This window comes from Carassius carassius, chromosome 36, assembly GCF_963082965.1.
Source record: "Carassius carassius chromosome 36, fCarCar2.1, whole genome shotgun sequence".
Lineage (NCBI taxonomy): Eukaryota > Metazoa > Chordata > Actinopteri > Cypriniformes > Cyprinidae > Carassius > Carassius carassius.
In genome coordinates this window covers 20,644,819-20,672,540 of record NC_081790.1, presented here as the reverse complement: position 1 = coordinate 20,672,540, position 27,722 = coordinate 20,644,819, and the positions used below count along the sequence as shown (strand labels likewise).

Genomic DNA, 27,722 nt, shown 5'->3' with positions numbered 1-27,722 from the left:
TTTTTTTCCCTCGTCTCAAGAAATATCCGCGTCCACACGAAACCGATGTAGTATAAATACCAGACCAGCATATGGCGCTGTAATTCTGCCACAGAGATACACTTAAAACGGAGAAGACATGGATTTGCTGATAAACCTTGCGCGTGGTACACAAACGAACATGGAACAATACATTTATTAATCCGTGTTAATGTTAGTTAATAAAAAATACAATCGTTCAGTGTTTGTTAATGTTTTTGTTGCTGTTACGTGACGTAGTGGTGTTTGACTAGGGGCGAGTCATGCGCTGATAGGCATATTAATTCGAAGCTCACGGAGCTGAGAAGAGCAACAAGATAAAAAAAAAATTCTGTTCAGTTTTTTGTCTTATTTTTGTTCTTGTACTATTTGATTGTTCTTGTAAATAAATAATGTACATTTCTACATTTTGGACTTTTATTTATGTTGCCTAGCAGCTATGGATTTTAATTTTACTATTATAGGTGAATATATAGGTGCATATATATAGTGAAAGTGACGTGACATTCAGCCAGGTATGGTGACCCATACTCAGAATTCGTGCTCTGCATTTAACCCATCCGAAGTGCACACACACAGAGCAGTGAACACACACACACACTGTGAACACACACCCGGAGCAGTGGGCAGCCATTTATGCTGCAGCGCGCGGTTCAATGCCTTGCTCAAGGGCACCTAAGTCGTGGTATTGAAGGTGGAGAGAGAACTGTATATGCACTCCCCCCACCTACAATTCCTGCCGGCCCGAGACTCGAACTCACAACCTTTCCATTGCAAGTCCGAGTTGCTAAGCGTTAGGCCACGACTTCCCTCGTGGTAAGTACTTCCTATAGGTATATGTATGCACATACAGGCACGTTTTGTCAAAGCAAATTTTCCTCAATTTTTTTGTAATAACATGCCCTTTTGTGAATGCCTGCCCATGCCCAACTAAATATTAGTAAAATTTATTAATAATAATTTAGCCGTAAATAAAATGACCCACATGATGACTTTTCACCTGATGACGACGACCTCCTCCGAGCGGGGCGATTCCTCTCAAGCTGCACGCGCATTTTTTATTTGCTAGAGGATATTATTAACACCGCGGCAGCTGGTAAGTGGTGTTTCATTCTCAGCGAAGTGATTTTGATGTTTATTTACTTATTATTATTTTACAAGAATGATGTGATGTGAGAACATGCAGATATGTTGTTTATATTGCTGTGTGTAGTCTGTAGTGTAGAGTAACGTTAGCGTGCTGTTTGAGGGAGAAAAGTTTCACAGGCATCGAGGGGTATGGTCTTTTTTATGTTATTTGACTAAACTAGTATTATATTACAGTATTTATTTATTTTTTAAAACATAGAGTGCCTTAAAAATAATTATCAGAACACTGGTAAGGTTTATTCAGATTTTCTCATTCTCTGAATTATCATTATAAAAATAAAAACAATTAAGAAATAAATTGAAATATAATTATATTTAAATGTGACACAAATATATATATATATATATATATATATATATATATATATATATATATTTTTTTTTTTTTTTGACATCTGACACCTGACATCAAAGTGCAGTGTGAAGTAGATGAATAACACTTGTAGCCTGTTATTTGTTTACATTGCAAAGGTGTTACATTTTAGACAACAAAAACTGCAACAGTAATAATAACATTAATCACTATATTCCAGTGTATCAGTTGTTTAATGTTTTGTATCAATATTTAAGATGGACTTATTGATTAGGTGCAAGAGTAGACAGTAGTGATGGTTAAAATAATAGATTAATGCTGAAATAGTAAATTATGCCTTGTTTCTAAATGGACAGAGAGTTGAATGTAATAGAGCTGGGGCCCGTTTCACTAAGGAGGTTCAACCAACTCTGAGTTTAAACTTGAACTCTGAGTTGACTTACCCTGAGATGGGAAACTCTGAGTTTTTGGTTACAGAACAGCTGAAATGAGTTGGTTTAATCAACTCTAAATTGACTGACTCTGAGTTAAGCACGTGCACCACTACTATAAAAAGCCAGTATCAATGGAGCGCCGATATTACGATTCATGGCAACAGCTCCTGCCAAAAATCCATCTGCATACTTCAGACTGATACAAATGTAATTCTTATCAGTGTTATAATATCACAGGTGAAAACTGGCAGAACATTAGATTAATGAATTAATAACTAATCATTTTATGGTATCTCATGGGCAAAAAATATATATAAGATAATCATATTAATAATAATATTTTAAGTGTATTTTTCTTATTTTACAAATGATCTGCCAATAGAGTAAGAAAAATACGGCAGTGGCTATTTACACTAAGTGGAATTAACATACTTTCTTAGCGATAGATCCTATTTACAGTAGTCTAAGTGCAAGTAGCTCTAGATGCTATTTACAGAAAAAAATGTACAGTGAAAATTGTGATATATTCTATTTACCATGTAAAAGTAGCAGTTCTTTGCAAAAGGCTAAGTGTAAATAATAATTAGATGCTAGTTATACTTTATACTGGCAAATACATTTGCACCTCAGTATTGTTATACATTAACAGGATGCAATAATAACATATCGTAAATGATTATATTTATTACAATTATAAATAGTTGTATCATTATTAAACACTCGTTAGGCACTTTACTTCCACTTTTAGAACATTTTGTTCATTTTTATTGAAAATACATTCTAATGTGACATGTGATGGGAAAAGTGAGAAGAATGAGCTCGGCAAAAGCCGGACTCTAACCCAATCAATCGCGTTACAAGCTAGTTTCCATGCCAAAAACATTACTGCCTAGTGCCTACACCACTGAAGCCGTTATTCACATGTGTCATATTTAACCTTATGTGTCGATGGAGGGCGGAGCTACAGTAGATTTGCTCTTAATAATAGACACTCAGAATAAGGTTTACCATTTGCATTAAGATTATTTTTATTACCACACTGGCATATAATTTTGCTTAAGTAAAATGCACTTAATTTAGACCCCCCCCCCCCCCAGGAAACAAGACAAAATTTCTTATATAATTTTCTTATATAGAAAATCAATCTTTATTTTATAATTTTTTTAAATATTTGTACTTGGGCAAAAAAAGAAGAAGAAAAAACACTTAGTAAGAAGAGCATTTTTCCAGCGTGCATTAATGAAGTGTTTAAAAAGGGGGAGGAGACCGAAATAAACTCTGGGTTTATCGAAGAAAACCTGCTCCCAACCAGGTTAGGTTCATAGTGCAAGTTACCATGGTAACTGACTCTGAGTGTAAGTTACCTCTCTTTCAGAAACGGGCTTGACTTACCCTGCTTTCTCAGGTTTGACAAACCTCCCATTCTGAAACAGAAAACCAAGAGTTTCCCTCATTTCAGGGTAAACATACTCAGAGTTTTCACTTAACCTCCTTTGTGAAACGGGCCCCAGATGAGGAGACGGAGACAGAGGAAGAAAAAGAGGGAAATGTAGAGGCACAAGTGACAGAAAGGGAGCAGGGAACAGCAAGCCAGGAGACAGAGGCTGGTGAGAAAGAGGAAAATGTAGAGGCACAAGTGTTTTCTATAGTTTTTACTATAACAGCTGTTCTTAGTAGAACAGAGAAGAAAAAGCCATCAGGTTGGGACAACTTAAGACATTTCAGTTTCTGATCCCAGAGCTATTATTAGGGGGAAAGAAAATATTTTTTTAACTTTTAAACTTAAAATTGTCTTTTCTATTTTTTCTTTTTCAAAACTGCATCAGAGCATTTGCTGCCATATCAATACATAATCATCCATATCGATACGCGAATCAGCAAGGAATGCATCACAATATATTGCTGTATTGATATTTTGAACAGTGCCATTTAAAGCCTTGTTCCATGTGCCCCTTTTATACTTTGAGCACCTGCCCCTCCAAAGGTCTCTGCACGGCCCTGTGCACATATATATGTGTGCATATATGTGTGCATATATGTACATACGTGTATATATATATATATACATATATGTGTAAATATATGCGTGCATATATGTACATATATATGTTCATATATGTGTACATATATATGTGTGCATATATGTACATATATGTATATATAATAAAGAAAACCGGCCAATTTTATATATGTCTATATATTAAAAACCTATATCAAAACCTATATTGAAACATATATGTTTATATAGGTTTTTTCCATGTTGGTGTTAATGGATATTTTTAATTATATCATTTTAATTGAATTTATCTATTAATTATATTTTCAAATCAATTTAATGTGCCATATTCAGTTTAGCTGAGAGCAAAGATCATTTATGTGACTAAAGATGCAGTAGAGTCAAATTAAGTCCTTATAGTGAATTTTAACTGACAGTTAGTGAAAATGTATTATTACAACCCGAATTCCGGAAAAGTTGGGACGTTTTTTAAATTTTAATAAAATGAAAACTAAAGGAATTTCAAATCACATGAGCCAATATTTTATTCACAATAGAACATAGATAACGTAGCAAATGTTTAAACTGAGAAATTTTACACTTTTATCCACTTAATTAGCTCATTTAAAATTTAATGCCTGCTACAGGTCTCAAAAAAGTTGGCACGGGGGCAACAAATGGCTAAAAAAGCAAGCAGTTTTGAAAAGATTCAGCTGGGAGAACATCTAGTGATTAATTAAGTTAATTGATATCAGGTCTGTAACATGATTAGCTATAAAAGCTTTGTTTTAGAGAAGCAGAGTCTCTCAGAAGTAAAGATGGGCAGAGGCTCTCCAATCTGTGAAAGACTGCGTAAAAAAATTGTGGAAAACTTTAAAAACAATGTTCCTCAACGTCAAATTGCAAAGGCTTTGCAAATCTCATCATCTACAGTGCATAACATCATCAAAAGATTCAGAGAAACTGGAGAAATCTCTGTGCGTAAGGGACAAGGCCGGAGACCTTTATTGGATGCCCGTGGTCTTCGGGCTCTCAGACGACACTGCATCACTCATCGGCATGATTGTGTCAATGACATTACTAAATGGGCCCAGGAATACTTTCAGAAACCACTGTCGGTAAACACAATCCGCCGTGCCATCAGCAGATGCCAACTAAAGCTCTATCATGCAAAAAGGAAGCCATATATGAACATGGTCCAGAAGCGCCGTCGTGTCCTGTGGGCCAAGGCTCATTTAAAATGGACTATTTCAAAGTGGAATAGTGTTTTATGGTCAGACGAGTCCAAATTTGACATTCTTGTTGGAAATCACGGACGCCGTGTCCTCCGGGCTAAAGAGGAGGGAGACCTTCCAGCATGTTATCAGCGTTCAGTTCAAAAGCCAGCATCTCTGATGGTATGGGGGTGCATAAGTGCATACGGTATGGGCAGCTTGCATGTTTTGGAAGGCTCTGTGAATGCTGAAAGGTATATAAAGGTTTTAGAGCAACATATGCTTCCCTCCAAACAACTATTTCAGGGAAGGCCTTGTTTATTTCAGCAGGACAATGCAAAACCACATACTGCAGCTATAACAACAGCATGGCTTCGTCGTAGAAGAGTCCGGGTGCTAACCTGGCCTGCCTGCAGTCCAGATCTTTCACCTATAGAGAACATTTGGCGCATCATTAAACGAAAAATACGTCAAAGATGACCACGAACTCTTCAGCAGCTGGAAATCTATATAAGGCAAGAATGGGACCAAATTCCAACAGCAAAACTCCAGCAACTCATAGCCTCAATGCCCAGACGTCTTCAAACTGTTTTGAAAAGAAAAGGAGATGCTACACCATGGTAAACATGCTCCGTCCCAACTATTTTGAGACCTGTAGCAGAAATCAAAATTGAAATGAGCTCATTTTGTGCATAAAATTGTAAACTTTCTCAGTTTAAACATTTGCTATGCTATCTATGTTCTATTGTGAATAAAATATTGGCTCATGTGATTTGAAAGTCTTTTAGTTTTCATTTTATTAAAATTTAAAAAACGTCCCAACTTTTCCGGAATTCGGGTTGTAACTGTAATACATTAAATGTTCTCCTCTTCGTGCAGTTTATATCTCAGCTGATGATCTTTCTGATCAGCTTCATCAGCACTGTGTTCTGTGGACGCTTGGGGAAAACTGAACTGGACGGTGTGGCACTGGCTATTGCTGTGAATTCACAACATAACTTCATAATGGCAATCATTAAAACTCTCATTGCATTTGTAAATACAACCTTTTTGCTCACAGGTTATTAATGTGACTGACATCTCCATTGGCTCTGGATCGGCATCTGCATGTGATACACTAATCTCACAGGTCTGATATGGAATGATCATAATGTGAGTGTAATTTCTACTCAGGTGTCATTTGAATTTAATTATGTCCTCCAGACATTTGGCGGTAATAACCTGAAGCGGGTGGGTGTGATACTGCAGAGAGGGATTCTCATCGTCCTGTTGGCCTGTTTCCCCTGCTGGGCACTGCTCATCAACACAGAGCCCATCCTGCTCGCTGCCCGCTGCTCCTGTTTAGCAAAACGGTGGTAGTAAATTATGCAAATATTATGAAATACATTGATTTAAACCAGATTCTTTAACTGTGTGTGATTGTTTTTTTTTTCTCTCAACAGTCTTTCACAACTCTATGTAAAAATATTCATGCCTGCTCTGCCTGTAAGTGACATATTAAACTTTTTTACACACTATCAATTACACTGCAATTATCATTAAACATTCACAAACATTAAAGGAACAGTTCACCAAAAATTTTATGATTTAAAAGAATTGGCAAGAATACTTCACACGGGTCACATTAACAACTTTTGTTGTAGTTTTGTGTTTATTTTTAGCCTTTTTGGAGCTTGACAGTTGCCAAAGTATTTTGTGTTTTAGGGAAAATATCTCCTTTACCTGAAATATCTTCTTTACCTTTTGGAATGACATGAGAATGAATAAATAATGAGAAATGTATATATGTCACACCACAGAACTGTCTTGTTGTGTTTTCATTCCCAATGTGCTTAGTGTGATCTTAATTTCTCCTCGTGTCTGATTGTGTCATTCTGTTCACCTGAGTTCAATTAAGTATCCATTTGTATCTGTACTTAAAGCCAAGCCTGTTCAGTTCTGTTTTGTCAAGTATTGTGAATGTTACCTGGTGTGTGTTCCTGACCTGCCTCAATTACCTATTGTGGATTATTAAAGTGATTATTGGAATTCTTTGAAGTCTTGCCTGTTACCGCACACCATGCTTGTGACTATATATTTATTTAGTTATGTTTTCTTGCCAGTTTCCAACAACAATTTTCTTATTTGCTTAAAAAAAAAAAAAAAAAACACTACAGGCTGCCTTTATGTATCAGCTGCAGGGCTTGTATCTTCAAAATCAGGTAACCTCTCATTTTTTATTTTTTTTTAAATTCCAAGTGACTTACATTGCATATAAAGGGTTAGTTCACCCAAAAATCTAAATAATGTCATTAATGACTCACCCTCATGTCTTTCCAAACCCGTGAGACCTCCGTTCATCTTCGGAACACAGATTAAGATATTTTAGATTTAGTCCAAGGGCTCTCAGTCCCTCCATTGAAACTTTGTATACGGTATATACTGTCCATTTCCAGAAAGGTAAGAAAAACATCATCAAAGTAGTCCATGTGACATCAGAGGGTCAGTTAGAATTTTTTGAAGCATTGAAAATATATTTTGGTCCAAAAATAGCAAAAACTATGACTTTATTCAGCATTGTCTTCTCTTCCAGGTCTGTTGTGAGACTGTTCAAAACAAAAGCAGTTTAGTGATATTAGGTTCGCGAACGAATCATTCGATGTAACAGAATCTTCTTGAACTAGTTCACTAAATCGAAACGAATCGTTTGAAACGGTTCACGTCTCCAATAAGCATTAATCCACAAATGACTTAAGCTGTTAACTTTTTTTAATGTGGCTGACACTCCCTCTGAGTTAAAGCAAACCAATATCCCGGAGTAATTAATTTACTCAAACAGTACACTGACTGAACTGCTGTGAACAGAGAACTGAAGATGAACACCGATCCGAGCCAGATAACAAACATAAGATTGACGATATTGTATCCTGGTTCAGGCTTTGTGCACTTTCTAAAGTCATAATTACACTAGTACTTTGCATTCTTTTCTAAAATTCTGTTATGGTAAGGGTTATGCACGGTAGCTTTGTTCCATTTCTTGAGCTGGTTACAGCCCCGAGCACCTTGGGCACAACTCCACCTATGTATCATCTGGAAAACAATTTTAACAGAGTGTTTCTATCAGGGTTCTGTTGAGACAGTTCCTTCAGCAAGCTTATGCAGAGCAAGTGGTAGACCGTGTGTAACAGGCGAAGACTTTGTATGATACTAGGCTCTTTGTCATATCCCCTTAAAGGAATCCATTCCTGATTCCAAGCCTTGAGTTCTACCCCAGGCCCAGGAGCTCTGGGTATAACTGGTTAGTTTTGGGGTATGTAGCCTAGGCCTTTGGCCGTAGGGGATAATGTCACTGACAGCCATCTTTACGTTCCAGGGGCAGCTTTCATAGCTATGGTAGGTTGGTACTTGGTGCTCGCCATGATTCTGGCATGGACTCCCCTCAGCATGGTAGTATGGGTATACCATTCCCCATAGCGACCCCTAAAGGACACAGTTTGAAGTACCCTTGAAAGGGAACGTCTCAGGTTACTAATGTAACCATGGTTCCCTGAGTACTGGACGAAACACTGCATCCTCTAGGTTTCTTGCTACGATTTAGATGAAGAATTGGATGACATGTTCTCCCAGAGCCTATTTATACTATAGTCGCACCGGTAGTGAAGTTATGAGCTGTTGCTGCCCAACATGTTGTTGGTGTTTTTGTATGTATGCTTCAGACGCCGATCATGATGAGGCGTTTCCCCATAGTAACCCCTAGAAGACACAATGTTTAGTTCCTTACTCAGGGAACCATGGTTACAAAAGTAAGCTGAGATGTTTTTTTTTTTTTTTCAGATTATTAGGTGACCTGAACTTGGTGTTAAATGTTTTGTGTGTGTGTGTGTGTGCTTATTTGTTGGATTGATGATTGTTTTATGGTGTCATTCCTTCATATGTGTGTGTGTTCTGCATGGTAGTTGATTTTGTTTGACAAATTCTGTAACAAAAGAGTAATTTGTGTCTGTGAGAGCATGTGTTCCATATTGTAAAAGGTGCATAATGTTCCTGTTTCTATCCCATGTACTTTTCCATGCCCTTGTGTCTTATATATTTTCACTATTAATTAAACTGCAAATAATAATAATAATAAGAAAGAAAGAAATAAAGACAAAGAAGATAAATAAATGCATACATACCTACATACATAAACAGTGAATCAGAATATCATTGATCCGTTTATTTGCTTCTTAACTTAATTATTTACTTATTTTGTTAAGTTTTATCTTGTTAGTGAAGTCCCAGACACTGGCCAAGTAACAATATGTAACAGTTTTAATTTCCATGTACAGTATGATCTCCTTTATTTAATATTTGACCAGATTGTAGTTAACTGTGTGACTCTTTAAGATTTGAAGATGATTCAATTGAGAGAGAGTTTCTGATGAGTCATGACAGATCAGGTTGTATTATATTTATATTTTATATATCTTCTTCTTTTTCTTCTTCTTCCTCTTCTTCTTCTTCTTCTTTTTTAGTGTTCCTGTAGCTCAATTGGTAGAGCACTGCGCTATCAAGCGCAAGGTTGGGGGTTCAATTCCCCGGGAACACATGATAGGTAAAAATTGACAGCCTTTGTAAGTCACTTTGGATAAAAGCATCTATTAAATGCATAAATTTAATTTAATTTAATTTTCTGTAAACTGCTATCTCAGTTTAGTAGATTAAAGTAAATTTATAGTTCAAATAAATAATATTTTTTTGTGAAATGGTGTTCACTGATATTCACAGAAATTATCTAGATAAAGCTTCTTCTAGAGATGGCTGAAATCATATGATCAGCCATGTCATGCAAGAACAGTATATAATGCTTTCAGCCAGTGTTTGTTAATGGAATTTGAAGTTTGTTAATGTAATGTTATTCTCTCTCACACACCATTAGGCTGGTCTTCCATTCATTTGATTGGTCTTATAGCTAGCATGCTCACGCTTTATGTTGGGTAATTTATTTAACTGAATATAGTCATACATATGTTTATTATTATTATTATTGATACTATTAATTGTATCAACTAGGCAGCATTACATATATGGTAATACCATCTTCATTCTGCCTAGCCTTATTATTTTCTTATGTTTAAGGTTTTCATTTTATATTATTTATTTATTTATTTAGGGTATTGCATTCTGTCAGCAAATAATATATCTTATCTTATACTCTTACATGGCTGGTGAAGGAGCCACATGGGCTGGTTACATTATAAATTGTTAAAATTAATAAAATACCATAAATGCATTGGATAAGTGGATTAATAAATTATTTTATAATTTTGTTAGTTTGCTTCTTTATAAATAAAGCTATTAACATTTTAATATTTAGCCCACTAAACCCTCAATCTAATGTTAGTCTTAATAATGAAGAATGTTTTTCTTTTCCTTTCCTTTTTTTTTTTTTTTTTTTTTTTTTATAACTTGCTGGGGTCTCTTAAACTTCACCCAAAAATGAAAATTCTATAATTAATCACTCACCCTCATGGCGTTTCTAAACCTGTAAGACCTTTGTTTATGTTTGGAATATAAATTAAGACATTTTTTGATTAAATCCAAGAGCTTTCTGACCCTGCATAGACAGCAACGCAACTACCCAGAAGGGTAGTAAAGACATTGTTACGATAGTCCATGTGACGTCAGTGGTTCATCTGTAATGTTATGAAGCATAATTTTTGTGTGCAAATAAAACAGAAATAATGACTTTATTCAACATTTTTTTCTCTTCTGTGTCAGTCTTCACCACGCGTTCATGAGAGTACCACAACACATATGTGTGGTGCTGCTGACACAGGAGTTGGTATTCTAAAGTAGAACATGGATGCTCTGTATTGATGTTTCTTTACCTTTTCATTCTATTTTTTTTTTATAAATTTAAAAAAATTAAAACTCTCTCTCTCTCTCTCCAATTGTTGGCTATTGTACTGAATATGCATTATCAGAGGTGACAGAAAGCAACTCACTGGTGCTCTTTGCAACATAATGTTGGATATTTTATGTGATTCCCAATTACAGTGTCCCTTATGTTTGCTCCTAACATAGCATTCTTGGTAAGATATGAAAATGACATGTGTAAGGACTTGACATCTGCAGTGTATTTAAAGCTGAATATCACAAAAAATAAATAAATATATATATATATATATATATATATATATATATGTATGTATATGTATAAGAATGAAGTTTCACAGTCTCTATTGTCTTTATTGAAATTTCAGTTTAAATGTTGGTGCCCCTTTAATGAAACCTTACCCAAGCATGCAGTGACTTCTGTTTATGCAATAACCTCCTGGAGTTCAGCAGGCAGGGCTAAACTTGCTACTTTTTGAGATCCACACAGACGTCTCCCTGCAATGGACCTTTAGCACAATATCTTTTATGCTGATGTTGTCCTGTATTGTAACAAAATATAAGCTGCTTTGTGTCAATTAAATACTTTAGAAATAACGAAAATGGACAGTATTAATACAGTAACCCAGATAAACTGGCACTCAAAAGCGGAGAAAAGTGATGATGATCAGTCAACGTCTAGTTCACAGGTTGTTTGTGGAGGATGTCGAAAGAAACTCTGGAGTTTGTTACCAGTGAATTATAAAGAAGAAACTGTAGAGCTGCTAAAACTGGCTGGACCAGTGGTAAGTGTGAAAAGAGTACAAATTCTAAAGGCTCTTTAAACTTTGCTTATAGTCAATCAAATAACCATATATAGAAATATATTGAAAAATGTTTAGTAAAGTTCCAAATTGTAATTTCGTTGAATGGAAAATTAACCTTAACAATAAAACAAAATAGCATTAATAAATTTTTTTCACATAATAGCAATAGGTATGATGTGATCACACTTTTAATTTTGTAGAAGACATAAGAACATAAATATGCATCTTTAAAAATAGACAGATGTATTTAATTAAGTCTATCTGTTTGTATTCATCTATATAGACATATTTTCTTAGACTCTATAAAAAAATAGGTAATTGAATAGTAAGTTTAGCAGAATAATGTAAAATAATTATCAAATACTAAGTCAGTAGTGGCTGTAATCCGTTTTGTCTGAAGAATAGGGGACATGACAAATCAAACTTACAATATTGTAGCTTTAACACTGGAACAATTTGACAATGTATTGTGGTTATCATATCCTCTAAATGTTTCCTCTCTTCATGCAGTTTATATCTCAGCTGATGATCTTTCTGATCAGCTTTATCAGCACTGTGTTCTGTGGACACTTGGGGAAAACTGAACTGGCTGGTGTGGCTCTGGCTATTGCTGTGAGTTCACAAATTACTTCATTATAGTGGCATTCATTAAAATGCTCATTACATTTTTAAATACATCCTTTTTGCTCACAGGTTATTAATGTGACTGGCATCTCCATTGGCTCTGGATTGGCTTCTGCATGCGATACACTCATCTCTCAGGTCTGATTTTCAGTAATGTGAGTGTCATTTGTACTCAGGTGTCATTTAAATTGAATTGTGTCCTCCAGACTTTTGGCAGTAATAATCTGAAGCGGGTGGGTGTGATACTGCAGAGAGGGATTCTCATCCTCCTGTTGGCCTGTTTCCCCTGCTGGGCACTGCTCATCAACACAGAGCCCATCCTGCTTGCTGTCCGACAGAGTCCCAGTGTGGCCAGGTCTGACACTTTAAGCATTAACTGGATGTTGTGCATTAAATAATGTTCCCGTTTAGCAAAACATACCTAAATCTGCTGATAAAACACTAGTTTTCAGTATATTTTAATGGATGTAAATTACACAAGTATTGTGAAATAAGTTGGTTTAAACATAATGTAATATCATCTGGGCATGTGACCATCACATGGACCTACACTTTGCTTTTTTTAACCGTGTGTGATTACTCTTTCTCTCTCTCTCAACAGTCTGTCACAACTCTATGTAAAAATATTCATGCCTGCTCTGCCTGTGAGTAACACATTAAAAATTTTAAATGTTTTCGCTATAACTATGAACAATTATAAATTAAAAACTATTCCACTATATGAATTTTAAAAACATTTTTCAGGCTGCCTTCATGTACCAGCTGCAAGGACGGTATCTTCAAAATCAGGTAAACCCAGGCAATGTTTTTCCATTGTTAATTTGCCTGAGTTTAGTGTTCATATATAGCCTACTGTACACTTTAAAAAGTGGTAACCAGCTATTATTACCATAAAGAGCTATTTTAAAATGATTTAAGCGATAAAATATGTGCGCGTGTGTTTTAGATATGAGTGATTTAGATATTAAATAACTATTTTTGGCTAATTTTTAATGTTGCTATTTTTTCAGTATGATGGTCTGTTTTTCTTTGTATGTTTAGGGTATTATTTGGCCTCAAGTCATCACAGGAGCAGCAGGAAACATCCTCAATACTTTAATAAACTACATCTTCCTTCATCTGCTTGATCTTGGTGTGCCGTAAGAAGCTGTCTAGTTTCTGTTTATCCTGTTTCCAAGGATCTTAGTTTGTTGTCATTTATTTCTAAATAAATTTTTTTTTTCTAACTCACAGAGGATCTGCTGCTGCAAACACTATTTCCCAGTATTCCTTAGCTGTGTTTCTCTATGTATACATCCGCTGGAAGGGCCTGCATGAAGCCACATGGGATGGTGAATGTTTTATTTGATTTTCAAGAGAGTGTATGGTTTTTGATATAGGACACAAAAGAAATAAAATATTGGCTCTGTTTTATAATGCAATATGACATTCAAAACTGAAAAGAGTCAATGATTTGTGACTGATGTATTTTCACCACATGCCTTTTCACTGCAAGCTAGTTTTGAAATGTTTAAATGTTACTATAGTTTAATCTTTATTATTATTATTATTATTTTTATTATTATTATTATTATTCCATGAATTACACATCTTTTAAAAAATGTTTTAACATTAAATAAATATTTCAAAGGTGACGTCTCTTGCGGGAGAAGTATGTAACAGTTTTATGACTTGGTCTAAAGTATGTTCTTTTTTAATATTTGACCAGAAAGTTGTTCACTATGTGACTTTTTAAGATGATGTGGTGAAGAGTTCACTGAAATGTTTTTGATGAGTCATGTCTCACCTGGTTAATTTTATAACATACTGCCTGGTGCTCAGTGTTAAAATGTCATATCTTTTTTTTTCTAATCTTCATCTGTTATTATTGAATAAATAAATCCGGTATTGGATTTTTCACCATGTATCCTAGGCTGGTCTCTTGACTGTCTGCAGGAATGGGGTGCCTTCATTCGCTTGGCTTTTCCCAGCATGCTCATGCTATGTGTGGAGTGGTGGACATATGAGATTGGTGGATTCCTAGCAGGTTTGCAATATTTTATTGTTTTTATCTAATTAAATTTGTTTGTCATGAATATATTTGTGATCTTGATGTATTTTATTGTTGTAGGGCTCATCAGTGAGACTGAGCTAGGAGCCCAATCTGTTGTGTATGAGCTGGCCACTATTGCATATATGGTAGGTGTACAAATGTTGACTTAACCTGTAACAAAAACAAAACTCTACTTGTGCTGATTTCAGGGGTCTTCTCAGACCCAACAGCACCAGTTTTCTTTTACTGGTCAATGGGTCAAGATATAAGCATTATGTTCAAATAAAAGTTAAACTGAAATTGGAACGTGTTGACAGAACTGTGGAACTAAGAAGTGCCACATTTCTGTTTTTCCACATTCACTTTTTACATTACTAAAAGTATCAGTTCTCATTAGAAAATATTATTCTGTTATCCTCTGCATGGGTGGTGAAAACAGATACATGGGTTGGTAACGGCAACCAGATCATACATTATAACTAAATACACCAGTCTTTTATTTATTTATTTATTTTTCTAAAACAACTCACTGTAATATGTATAAAATTGAACAAATGATAAAAGAATTAGATCCTGACAGCTGTAAGAGCATGCACAGGAATGCAGCTGCCTTACATGTACCACTTTACTGAAGATTCAGATTTTCTTAAAAAATTTAACTTAAAATCTGTAACAGTTGCCAAGCAACCACAGTCTTAAACCATACTTCAAATGAAATTATTAAATCTAGTGCCAGAAATAACAAATACCGTACATGTACAGTTTTAATAATAAATACAAATAATAATAATTATAATAATTGCTGTTGAAATAGGATAGAAGTAGAATAACTGAAAAATAAAACAGTTGTAGCAGCAACAAGTTCTGTTTCTGAACATCTGTTACAAATTATATTTGAATTCCTTTGTTTAAAGTATACAGATTAGATTGAACATAAATTGCTTTCTTTTGTCATTCAGTTTCTTATTATTCTCACCTTTTAGTTTCCACTGGGATTTGCAGTAGCAGCCAGTGTGAGGGTGGGAAATGCACTAGGAGCTGGAAACACAGAACAAGCCAAGCGGTCTGCCAAAGTATCTTTAGCCTGTGGACGTATGTGACCTGTTCATCAACAGCTTTTTCATGACTGATGCTTAAGATGCCCAAATGTTTCACAGAAAAATTGCATAATTGAACATTTTTTATTATAAAAAAAATGTACATGTATATAGTTATTGGTTTATGGTTACTGGTTTTAGTTTACCCTCATGGTGTGCTTAATTTTTTTTTTTTTTCTAGTGCTGGTTTCTTGTGTGGTGGCAACCTTAATTGGAAGTACAAAAGATATTATTGGATACATCTTTACCACAGAAGAGTAAGTGTTTACAGAAATCTACTGTTCAAATTGAATTACACTAAAAAGCAATGTAACATTTTACATTGGATATGGAGTATATTCCAAAAATTGAACATACAGTATCAAGAAAGTACACTTCTATTAATATGAAAAGGAGAAACTGCAACATGCGGTATGACAGCTTGTGTAAAGAAGTCCCATCTTCTGAATAAGTATTCATTTTGGAATCGTATTAGGAGCATGTTATTGTGGCCATTAAAACATTCAACTATTAATATCTGATCCGTGTGCTAAACTATCTCTCTCTACAGGGAGATAGTGCTCAGAGTATCAGAGGTCATGATCATGTATGGCTTCTTTCATTTATTTGATGCCATTGCGGTAAGATTTAATTTGTTCAGTATATTATTTATAATTAAATTTTGCACTAGAAAAAAAAAATCTGTAAATATGCATTTATTTTCTGAAATTGAATAAAATATTAAAAGTCTAGACATTACTGGTATATTGTTTTTTCTTGTTTCATAAAAGTGTGTGGTTATATTCTTATAATTATAATTATTATTATATATATTTTTTTAATCTGTAGGGCATTACAGGTGGCATTGTCAGAGGTGCTGGAAAGCAGCTGCTCGGTGCTCTTTGTAATATTGTGGGATATTATTTTGTGGGATTCCCAATTGGAGTGTCTCTGATGTTTGCTCTCAGCATGGGCATAATTGGTAGGTGTCGTGCAAACACATTCAAGCCTGGGAAGCCACATGATAACATAAGAGTTTAATGTGGTGAAATAGAAACATTCTCAGTGAATTTGCTTAAATACACTTGAACAATGTCTGTGTAATCAAAATCAAAAATCTCATCAAAAATCTCAGTTACATTTGACCAAAAAAAAAAAAAAACGTTTTTGTAGAATTTTGAATGTGTGCCTGGGCTTCTACACTGAATGGCTTGACTCCAAATGTTAACAAACAGATATCACATTGAAGGCTGATAGGGGTAAGAAAACCCAGCAACCATCTGAGCAAGCATCAAAAGTGATTTTTTTTTTTTTTTCACTGACATAATCCTTTATCCTCTTATCTGAATAAGTGAAAAATGAATGACAGGAGCATAATGAAACATTACCCTTGGAAATAAATTAACGCATCACTGGAGTATGGAAATATTTTTTGCTGCATTATTCCAAATAAATAGATTATGATCTACATATAAATGTAAAGATAGTAACAAATATATATATAGAGCAATGATATTTAAGTGGTATAACAAGTCTCAGTTAGATTAAACGCAGTACACGTAGCAAGGGCTTTTAAATAATATAATAGATAAAAAGAAAACATAGAATAGAAGAAGAATAGAGCAAGCTAGTGTTAGATGTCTTATATATATATATATATATACAGTACAGACCAAAAGTTTGGACACACCTTCTAATTCAAAGAGTTTTCTTTATTTTCATGACTATGAAAATTGTACAGTCGTGGCCAAAAGTTTTGAGAATTACATAAATATTATTTTTCAAAAAGTTTGCTGCTAAACTGCTTTTAGATCTTTGTTTCAGTTGTTTCTGTGATGTACTGAAATATAATTACAAGCACTTCATACGTTTCACAGGCTTTTATCGACAATTACATGACATTTATGCAAAGAGTCAGTATTTGCAGTGTTGGCCCTTCTTTTTCAGGACCTCTGCAATTCGACTGGGCATGCTCTCAATCAACTTCTGGGCCAAATCCTGACTGATAGCAACCCATTCTTTCATAATCACTTCTTGGAGTTTGTGAGAATTAGTGGGTTTTTGTTTGTCCACCTGCCTCTTGAGGATTGACCACAAGTTCTCAACGGGATTAAGATCTGGGGAGTTTCCAGGCCATGGACCCAAAATTTCAACATTCTGGTCCCCGAGCCACTTAGTTATCACTTTTGCCTTATTGGCACGGTGCTTCATCGTGCTGGAAAATGCATTGTTCTTCAACAAACTGTTGTTGGATTGTTGGAAGAAGTTGCTGTTGGAGGGTGTTTTGGTACCATTCTTTATTCATGGCTGTGTTTTTGGGCAGAATTGTGAGTGAGCCCACTCCCTTGGATGAGAAGCAACCCCACACATCAATGGTGTCAGGATGCTTTACTGTTGGCATGAGACAGGACTGATGGTAGCGCTCACCTTTTCTTCTCCGTACAAGCCTTTTTCCAGATGCCACAAACAATCGTTAAGGGGCTTCATCGGAGAATATGTCTTTGCCCCAGTCCTCAGCAGTCCATTCACTATACTTTCTGCAGAAGATCAATCTGTCCCTGATGTTTTTTTTTGGAGAGAAGTGGCTTCTTTGCTGCCCTTCTTGACACCAGGCCATCTTCCAAAAGTCTTCGCCTCACTGTGCGTTCAGATGCGCTCACACCTGCCTGCTGCCATTCCTGAGCAAGCTCTGCACTGGTGGCACTCCGATCCCGCAGCTGAATCCTCTTTAGGAGACGATCCTGGTGCTTGCTGGACTTTCTTGGACGCCCTGAAGCCTTCTTTACAAGAATTGAACATCTTTCCTTGAAGTTCTTGATGATCCTATAAATTGTTGATTTAGGTGCAATCTTAGTAGCCACAATATCCTTGCCTGTGAAGCCATTTTTATGCAATGCAATGATGGCTGCACGCGTTTGTTTGCAGGTCACCATGGTTAACAATGGAAGAACAATGATTTCAAGCATCACCCTCCTTTTAACATGTCAAGTCTGCCATTCTAACCCAATCAGCCTGACATAATGATCTCCAGCCTTGTGCTCGTCGACATTCTCACCTGAGTTAACAAGACGATTACTGAAATGATCTCAGCAGGTCCTTTAATGACAGCAATGAAATGCAGTGGAAAGGTTTTTTTGGGATTAAGTTAATTTTCATGGCAAAGAAGGACTATGCAATTCATCTGATCACTCTTCATATCATTCTGGAGTATATGCATATTGCTATTATAAAAACTTAAGCAGCAACTTTTCCAATTTCCAATATTTATGTAATTCTCAAAACTTTTGGCCACGACTGTAGATTCACACTGAAGGCATCAAAACTATGAATTAACACATTGGAATTATATATGGAATTATATACATAACAAAAAAGTGTGAAACAACTGAAAATATGTCATATTCTAGGTTCTTCAAAGTAGCCACCTTTTGCTTTGATTACTGCTTTGCACACTCTTGGCATTCTCTTCATGAACTTCAAGAGGTAGTCACCTGAAATGGCCTTCCAACAGTCTTGAAGGAGTTCCCCGAGAGATGCTTAGCACTTGTTGGCCCTTTTGCCTTCTGTCTGCGGTCCAGCTCACCCCTAAACCATCTTGATTAGGTTCAGGTCCGGTGACTGTGGAGGCCAGGTCATCTGGCGCAGCACCCCATCACTCTCCTTCTTGGTCAAATAGCCCTTGATGCCTTCATTGAGACTCTACAATTTTCATAGTCATGAAAATAAAGAAAACTCTTTGAATGAGAAGGTGTGTCCAAACCTTTGGTCTGTACTGTATGTATATATATATATATATATATATATATATATATATATATATATATATATATATATATATATATATATGTATGTATGTATGTATATATATATATATATATATATATATATATATATATATATATATATATATATATATATATATATATATATATATATGTATGTATATATATATATGTATGTATGTATATATATATATATATATATATATATATATATATATATATGTATATATATATATATATATATATATATATATATATATATATATATATAATGACTGTGTTTCTTTGGGATGGCACAATCAAGCAACGTTCACGTTCACTTGCAGTAATACATTTAGGTAAATGGGTGCAGAGCCAGTGGTGATTTTGTAGGCATACATCAATGTTTTGAATTTTATGCGAGCAGCTATTGGTACCCAGTGCAAATTGATAAACAGAGGTGTGAAGTGTATTCTTTTCTGCTCATAAAAAATTAATCTCGCGTTCAGGATTAATGGTAAAGGTTTTATAGAACCGAATGGAAGACCTGCCAAGAGAGCATTGCAATAGTCCAGCAGAACAAGAGCTTGAACAAGGAGTGGTGCAGCATGTTCCAAAAGAAAGGGCCTGATCTTCTTGATGTTAAATAAAGCAAATCTGCAGGACCGGACACTTTTAGCAATGTGGTCTGAGAAAGCTGATCATCAGTCATAACTCCAAGGTTTCTGGCTGTTTTGAAGGAGTTATGGTTGATGTACCTAACTTGATGGTGAAACTGTGATGAAACAATGGGTTTGCTGGAACCACAAGCAGTTCTGTCTGTATATATATATATATATATATATATATATATATATATATATATATATATATATATATATATATATATATAAACATTCACAAATATCATAAATCCACAAATTACCCACCCACCGTCTACTCAAGCCAAACAGATAACCCAGAAATAATAAAATCATCTGCATTGGCTCAAATAGGAAATATAAAAGCCATAAAAAAGGTACCGTAAAATATATTTAATATTGAATACAACCACAATATTTGATTGTATAACAAGCCAAGCCACAGTATTACATTTTACATGCTTATGAAAATGATAATAGCGTGACTGGCTATAGCAAGAATGTGCTACAGTTGGTCAGCGAATACTGGCTATTATCTGATTAGCTGGAGTAGATGGTAGGTGTCTGGTGGTAGTGGTTTTAGAAACAGTGCACAGAGAAGGAGAGGTAAGAAAGGCAATCTTTAATGAACAGAAACACACTTTGACAATTCAAGTAACATTAATTCAGGACAAAGGAATGACACAAACTGAGGGCTTATAAAAGGCAGGCAACTAAGGAGCAAATGTCTCGGTTACGTACGTAACCCTCTTTCCCTGATGGAGGGAACGGAGATGTTATGTCGAACGACATATGGGGTCTCACTTGGGAGGCCAGTCATCTCTGAGTTTAAGAGAAAACGGCAATGAAAATTGGCTAGTGGATTTAACATACCTGAGCCACTCCCCGTGCCAACGGGTATAAATAGGGCGACAGATGCATCCACTCATTAGGTTTTACGCTGAGGAGCCGAGAACGTGTCCCGGCAACAGCGACCGGTTCAAGGTTGTGGCATGGGGACATAACGTCTCCATTCCCTCCATCAGGGAACGAGGGTTACGTACGTAACCGAGACGTTCCCTTACGAAAAATAACCATGGTTTTATTATAGTAAAACTGTAGTAACCCATGGTTTTTTGGCATGTTGACTACCATTTGTATAACCACAGATTTACTACAAATACCATGGTTAAACCATGGTTAATATAGCAAAACCATGGTTAATTTGTGGTTACCATGGTTTAACTATAGTAACCATGGTTTTTGGTTTTATTTGTAGTAAAACCATGGTTAATTTTCGTAAGGGGTTCCCTATCTATCGGTCACTATGAGTTATGTCGAACGATATGGGGTCCTATGGAAAACACCACAACCTGAACACCGTCACAACCCTGTGGTGCTGCAATTGTCGGCCAGACGTGGGGAACTCTACTGGGAGAAGAAAGGTGCTCGCATCCCCGTGTTAGGGGGAAGGGCGCAGCAAGCGTGACACCCAGCCAGCCCTTCCCACCTATTACCTGTTACCCATCAACTCCAGATCAGCTGGACCGTCTGGGGATGGAGTCGCCATTCCTCGGGGAAAGGTGAGCTGTCGTGTGAGCGCGTCGGCTGCACGATTGAGCTCCCCCGGGATGTGGATAGCGCGCAGTGACTTGAGCCGCATCTGACTCCAGAGGAGGAGATGGCGGGCGAGTTGGGACATGCGACCTGATCGTAGACGGCCCTGTCGGTTTGTTTACGAAACAGCGGCAGTGTAGTGAAATTGCTCTTTTATGAAAAATTGGTTGCCGCCGGCCATTGGACCAGCGGCGGAACAGAAGAAACAAAAACTGTGGATTCTCCACCCGGCCCTCCTCCTAGGTAAGGAGTGGTGCTGTCTCCACCAGCTCCTGAAGAGCAGTCTCCCACATCTTCGAGTTGCTCGTGTCAGGGCCGCTTAGTCGTCTTCCTAGAGGACTTCGCAACCGGCAAGTGACACGGGGGGCGCCGCTCTCCTGCACGGGGCTCTACGCGCCAGCCTTGAAGAACTCTCAGCATGGGGCGGAGCTGCTGTGGAGGATGCAGGGTGGGGCCCACGGCGACGAGCAGGCTGAGGCACTGCCTGTGACGGAATGGAGGCAACCGGAGGATCACATCGGGGTGAGATGTGCTGTATGGCCTCAGTCTGCTGTTGTTCTGTCAGGAACTGCTGGGCACAGCCCCTGACAGCGTCTCCACACAGGACAGCCTGGGAGATGGGAGCGTCGAGAAAGTGCACTTTGTCAACGTCTCTCATACAGACCAGGCTTAACCAGAAACAGCACTACTGATTCAAGATTCAAGATTTTTATTCGTCACATACAAAATTATATATAGCATACATAACCAGCAGTGAAATGTGAGTCAGGTCCGCTCCATGGACAGTGCAATTATTAAAGAAAACAACACAGATGAAAATATATATAAATATAGCTATGTAAGAACGAAATAAAAGTAAACAATCAAAATATAAGAATAAAATATAAAAAAGATCTATATTGTAGAATTAAAAATAGAACGCAAAATAATGTGCATGAAAGTAAACCGTAGTCTTAAATGTTAAGATATACAGGGATGTCCAATGTGCATATGTGCATTTTACTGTAGTCATAAATATTAAGATACACAGGAATGTACAAGAGGCAAATGTGCAATAATCTAATTAGTGGATGCCACAGTTACCCTATTTATACCCGTTGGCACAGGGAGTGGCTCAGGTATGTTAAATCCACTAGCCAATTTTCATTGGCATTTTCTCTTAAACTCAGAGATGATTGGCCTCCCAACTGAGACCCCATATGTCGTTCGACATAACTCGTAGTGACCGACAGATAGGGAACAAGATGATTAACATAATACAGGTGGAAACTAATGGATGGTAATTAACTAAATGAGCTTGAACTGAACCAAATAATCACAGACAGAAACTAACATGTGACAGTGGGTGGAGTCCACGCATTTGTGGATTTGTCAGTGCAATGCTACAAAATGTTTTTACTAGCAGATTGAATTAAACACCTATCAGGCAACATCCACACGAAGCCAGAGCTTTCCCTATCAAATCTTTTTTTTTCTCTCATCTCAAGAAATATCTGTGTCCACACGAAATGACAAAACCAAGACAAAACGATGAAGTATACATGCCAGACCACTATGTGGCACTGAAATTTTTCCACATAGAGAGCCTACACTTAAGACAGGAAAAAGACTTGGGCTATGCGCATAAACATTGCACACGGTACATGGAACAATACATTTATTAATCTGTGTTAATGTTAGTTAATAAAAAGACAATCATTCAGTGTTTGTTAATGTTTTTGTTGCTGTTACATGATGTAGCGGTGTCTGATTAGGGGCAAGACGTGGGCTGATGAGGTCATCGTTTCAGAAAATATACAGATTCACTGTCCAAACGAAAACAGAAGGGCAGCGTTTTCAAATTTATCCACTTTGGGACCTGGTTTCAATAAATATCGGTTTCACTCTCACAAAACTCCGGATCCGTGTGGACGAAACGACTATATGATATAAAATGTATGCGTATACAGCAAAATGCATCTCAGTATGGACAGGGCATTAGTCTACACCATCTAGAGTGTCATTACAGAACTTTACATTTTTTGGGGGATACAATGATGCAGAAAAATATACAGTAATGAAGGGTTTAAATTCTAAAACATGATGAGATCAAAATAGACTAGGGTGACCATATGAGCCATTTTCCCAGGACGCGTCCTAGCCAGGATTTCTATATTGCCTAAAACATCCAAAGTAGTTTGACCAATAACATGCAGGTATGTTACATAATCAACCAATCGTATCGTGTGAGAAGGTAAGATCTACAGACAACGATCAAAGCAATGCAAATACACGTACATGTTAGGCGTTTGTTCGTTCATTCAACTTGAAGCGTTGCTGTGCACCGATCATTGTATGACACCAAAGTACCAAGAGAGTGATTTTAATGCATAAGGAGCCGTCTGCTCTGCTCTCTATAGCTCTTATGAATGTCATACAATGATCGATCTGCACAGCACAAACATCCAAAATTTGGATATTTTAGGCAATATAAAAATCCTGGCAAGGACGTGTCCTGGGAAAATGGCTCATATGGTCTCCCTAAAATAGACACACAAATATTATTTTATTATTTCATTAAAATACTAATTAAAATAATATTGAACTATAGTACATTAATTTAACTGAACAAAGTTTCATTCAAGGTGTTTTGTCACTTATAACTACCTAGGAGTACAAGTAGGAGTCGTAAGTTAGGAAAATTCAGGGGTTAAATTCAGATAACACGCTGAATTCATCCATCTTTTCTTGTCTCTTCTCTCAATTGTTAGGTCTGTGGATTGGATTATTTGGATGTGTTTTCCTACAGTCTTTGTTCTTTATCATCCTCATTTGCAAACTGGATTGGAAAAAAGCGACTCAAGAGGTGGGTCTATTTTCTTAATCCACATCTATATTCTGATTTGATAGATAATGACTTATGTCTTTATTTATTATTATTATTATTATTATTATTATTTCAGGCCTTGATCAGAGCAGGTGTACCACCCCCTAAGACTAAAGATGAATCTTACGCTATGGAAAATAAGGGCTGCACAGAAGGTACTTTCTGTTTGTGGTGTATGAAAAGATGAACAAAATGGACTTTCCCTGTTAACTGATAAAACTGTCCTTTGTCATTATACAGAAGTACCACAGGTATCACAGCACACTGAAGAAAGCCAAACACATGCAAACACAGATGTGGAAGGTCTCAGTGAAGGAGGAGGAATAACAGATGCTGGCACAAAGATCAGAGTTGGTGAGGTTTTGACAAACAAACAGCTTGTTATCCGTCGAGGACTTGCGGTTTTCTTCATGCTGTTTATACTAGCTGGAGGGATTGTGTTAAATGAGGTGCTCACTGGATTTCTCAGATGAGCATAATGAATACAGAGTTTTGTTTGCAATCCAATCCAAGATTTTTTTTCTTTTTTTTTATCCACCATTGCCTGGGCCACCTAAGCAAAGTTAATAGTATTTTAGGTAGATTAATGTGTTTTATTTATTTTTTAATTCCAAGCAGCCTTTTTGCAATCTCTAGTATTAGATGTGGTAATTGTGTCATGGACTTGCAATGTGAAAGTAAAACATTTATGGAAATGTTTTTTTTTTTTCTTTCTTTTTTTTTCTTTTTTTTTTTAGGATAAGCTGTAATGGTTACTTGACATGTATTTTTTATTTATTGTCATTCTTGGGTTTGTTTGTCAAGCACATTTCCGCTGAAGACCATTTTTAACCAGGAAAAAAATCCTGTGAATGTATAGTTATTTTACTTATTTTTTTTTAATATGTACTTGTTACTCATATTCAAAAATGTCAAAAATTTTAGGACATCTTAGGGACCTTATTTCAGATATGCAGATTCTCTAGGAGAAAATTAGGCTACACTTCGTTTTTAAGTGTCCTTGTTACAGTGTAATTATACATTTAAGAACTGGGTTATATTAATGAACTACATGTACTAACTACTTTATATGGTTAGGATTTGGGTTTGGCTTAGGATCACTTGCATTTAATTATGCATAATTAATTGTTATTATAATAGTAAGTACATGTAATATGTAACAAGGACACCTTAAAATAAAGTGTTGCCAAAAATTAATTGAATTAGCATAACTAACTGGAACCCAAAGAGACATCTGCATGAAGAAATCTTTTGCTTTTTCACAAAATTTCCATTTGAATGGATTCCTGCATGATTTTGCCTGTGAAAAAATGCAGAACAATGGTAAATGTGACAGCACATTTAGCCTGTGTTTAGTTAGATTGCATGGTGTTGACCAGCACTGAAATGAAAATGTATGATCATTGTGTTATTGTCTTGATTTAAATACTTTAATGAAATGAAATCTAATAAATGAAATAAAAATAAAATCTTCTCAACAAAATATTTTAATAAACCGATTACTGAAGAATCACAAACAGAGTGTGTGCCGTTTGATGCTGCAACTGACTTTTGAAGGTGTAAAATGAGAACTATAGGCATTCAAGCAAGTGTTATATGTTAAAAATATCCAATAATTAGTGGCATATTCATTATTTGGTCACAGATAGAGAGGTCTTGACCACCGAAGAGATGGATATCTGTCGAACACTTACAGCTTTCCTACTAATGCTTATAGTAGCCCGAGGGATTGAATGAGCATATTAATTTCTTAGATGAGCATAATAATTGACAATTAATTATTGTGTTAATAATTTGTGTAAAAAAAAAATCACACCAAAGATGTTAGGAATTATAATTATACCCTGTGTTGTTTTAGACTATTTGAAAATGCAAAGAACATGATCTTATCAAATAATTTGTGAACACCTGATGTACACTAAGTAGACATCGAAAACGCCTCTTTTACCGCCGCGGGTACCGCCGCCGCCACGTCTGTAAAGTGCATTTGCAGCTTTTGACCGCTGAGTGGCGCTTTAACCACAAGTTATCAAACAAGCGCATCAAAGCACATTTTCGCAAATAGAAGTCAGTTTTGCCTAGCTGATGTGTTACATTTGACTGCTTCAGTCACGGAAAATGAAAGAAAAACACTATAGTTTAAATATTTAATATATTTAATATTCACAGATGAAAGTTTGGTATTTATGAAGTTATGTGCATTTCTTAGAACGAATTCAAGCAGGATAAATGTCAAGCCTGTGCCTGAGTCTGCTTATATTTTCTAAGCTACATGGTATTAAACCATATTTTAGATTTGACACATTTAAAAGGTGTGCAGTATTATTTATATTATATTAATTATGCGTTATATTCAAAAGAAATTGTGGTTTTCTTTGCACCGTAGCATTAGAAGTGGTAGCCTATTTTAGGGGGGTAGGCTACATGGATTAATATGCAAAATGTCAATATTTTAATATATTATGCCTATATTTTAATTTATATTTTAAATATAAATATATTTTTTCCTTTAATAAAACATGCATTTTTGTTATTCGTTACCTGTCCTTTATTTTGACATAACTTATTGGGAAAAAGACATTTGTCTGTAAACTGATTAAGAAATTGTTGCATGTTTAAATGTGAAGCACTGTGTATGGGGTGGTGCTAGCGCAGTGGATAAGATAAAGTGATTTTAAAGGGAACCTTCTTTACTTGCTTTTAAAGTAGGGTAATATCATATGGCCTAAAAATCTTTTTTTTTTTTTATTTTAGAAAAAAAAAATCTGACTTATGATTTAAACCGATTTTTAAATCAATATTCAAATGAAGAAATTTTACAAAAGTTTTAATATAGTTCTTTATCATTCATTTAGCAGTCAAATTTATAACTGCAACAAGAAGATTTAAAAAAACAGTACTGTTATTACCTTAATGCTGGAAAGACCTTTATTTTATTTTTATTTTTTTTAATACTAGCCCATCATGCATCTAACCATCCACTCAGTTTTAAGAGCTGTTCAGATTAAAACTGCCAGCTCCGCAGTGAGTCAGTGTCATGGATGGAGGACCTGTTAATATATTTTCTAGTTTATATTTCCATCTCGTTATGCCACTGGTTTAGATTTTTTTTTTTTTTAGAACTTATTGTAAATAGAGCAGCGACTTTCTGTGTGTCTACACCGGAAGCGAAAGTTGTCATCTGTGCCCCACAGCGAAAAGTGTGTCTAAACTTGATGACATCACACTATAGTGTCAAATCATCTGAACGCAGTGTCAGAACATTTTGTCATAAACAGAACGAGCATCAGTTCATGATGGGGATCGTGTCCAGTGTATCCATCACTGGGTTCTGCTGTCT

At 35.8% G+C, this 27,722-nt stretch overlaps 1 protein-coding gene across 1 annotated transcript; it reads left to right on the top strand.

Annotated features, from left to right (window-relative positions):
• Positions 1–11,468: 11,468 nt before the first annotated feature.
• LOC132117399 (multidrug and toxin extrusion protein 1) lies at positions 11,469–25,895 on the top strand. Its single transcript, XM_059526664.1, has 17 exons — positions 11,469–11,765; positions 12,297–12,398; positions 12,480–12,548; positions 12,617–12,765; positions 13,012–13,054; positions 13,155–13,199; positions 13,452–13,549; positions 13,644–13,741; positions 14,323–14,436; positions 14,521–14,588; positions 15,426–15,534; positions 15,721–15,796; positions 16,090–16,159; positions 16,368–16,500; positions 24,267–24,361; positions 24,459–24,537; positions 24,623–25,895. Exons 1-17 carry the CDS (start codon positions 11,583–11,585, stop codon positions 24,853–24,855), a joined length of 1,764 nt encoding a protein of 587 aa, XP_059382647.1. The 5' UTR covers positions 11,469–11,582; the 3' UTR covers positions 24,856–25,895.
• Positions 25,896–27,722: the final 1,827 nt, after the last annotated feature.

Bases quoted from the DNA above. Each gene is read 5' to 3' on its own strand.
- LOC132117399 (XM_059526664.1), top strand. From the start codon at position 11,583: ATGGACAGTATTAATACAGTAACCCAGATAAACTGGCACTCAAAAGCG. The intron at 14,589-15,425 runs GTAGGTGTACAA...CTCACCTTTTAG, and splicing joins TGGCCACTATTGCATATATG to TTTCCACTGGGATTTGCAGT. The intron at 24,538-24,622 runs GTACTTTCTGTT...GTCATTATACAG, and splicing joins AAATAAGGGCTGCACAGAAG to AAGTACCACAGGTATCACAG.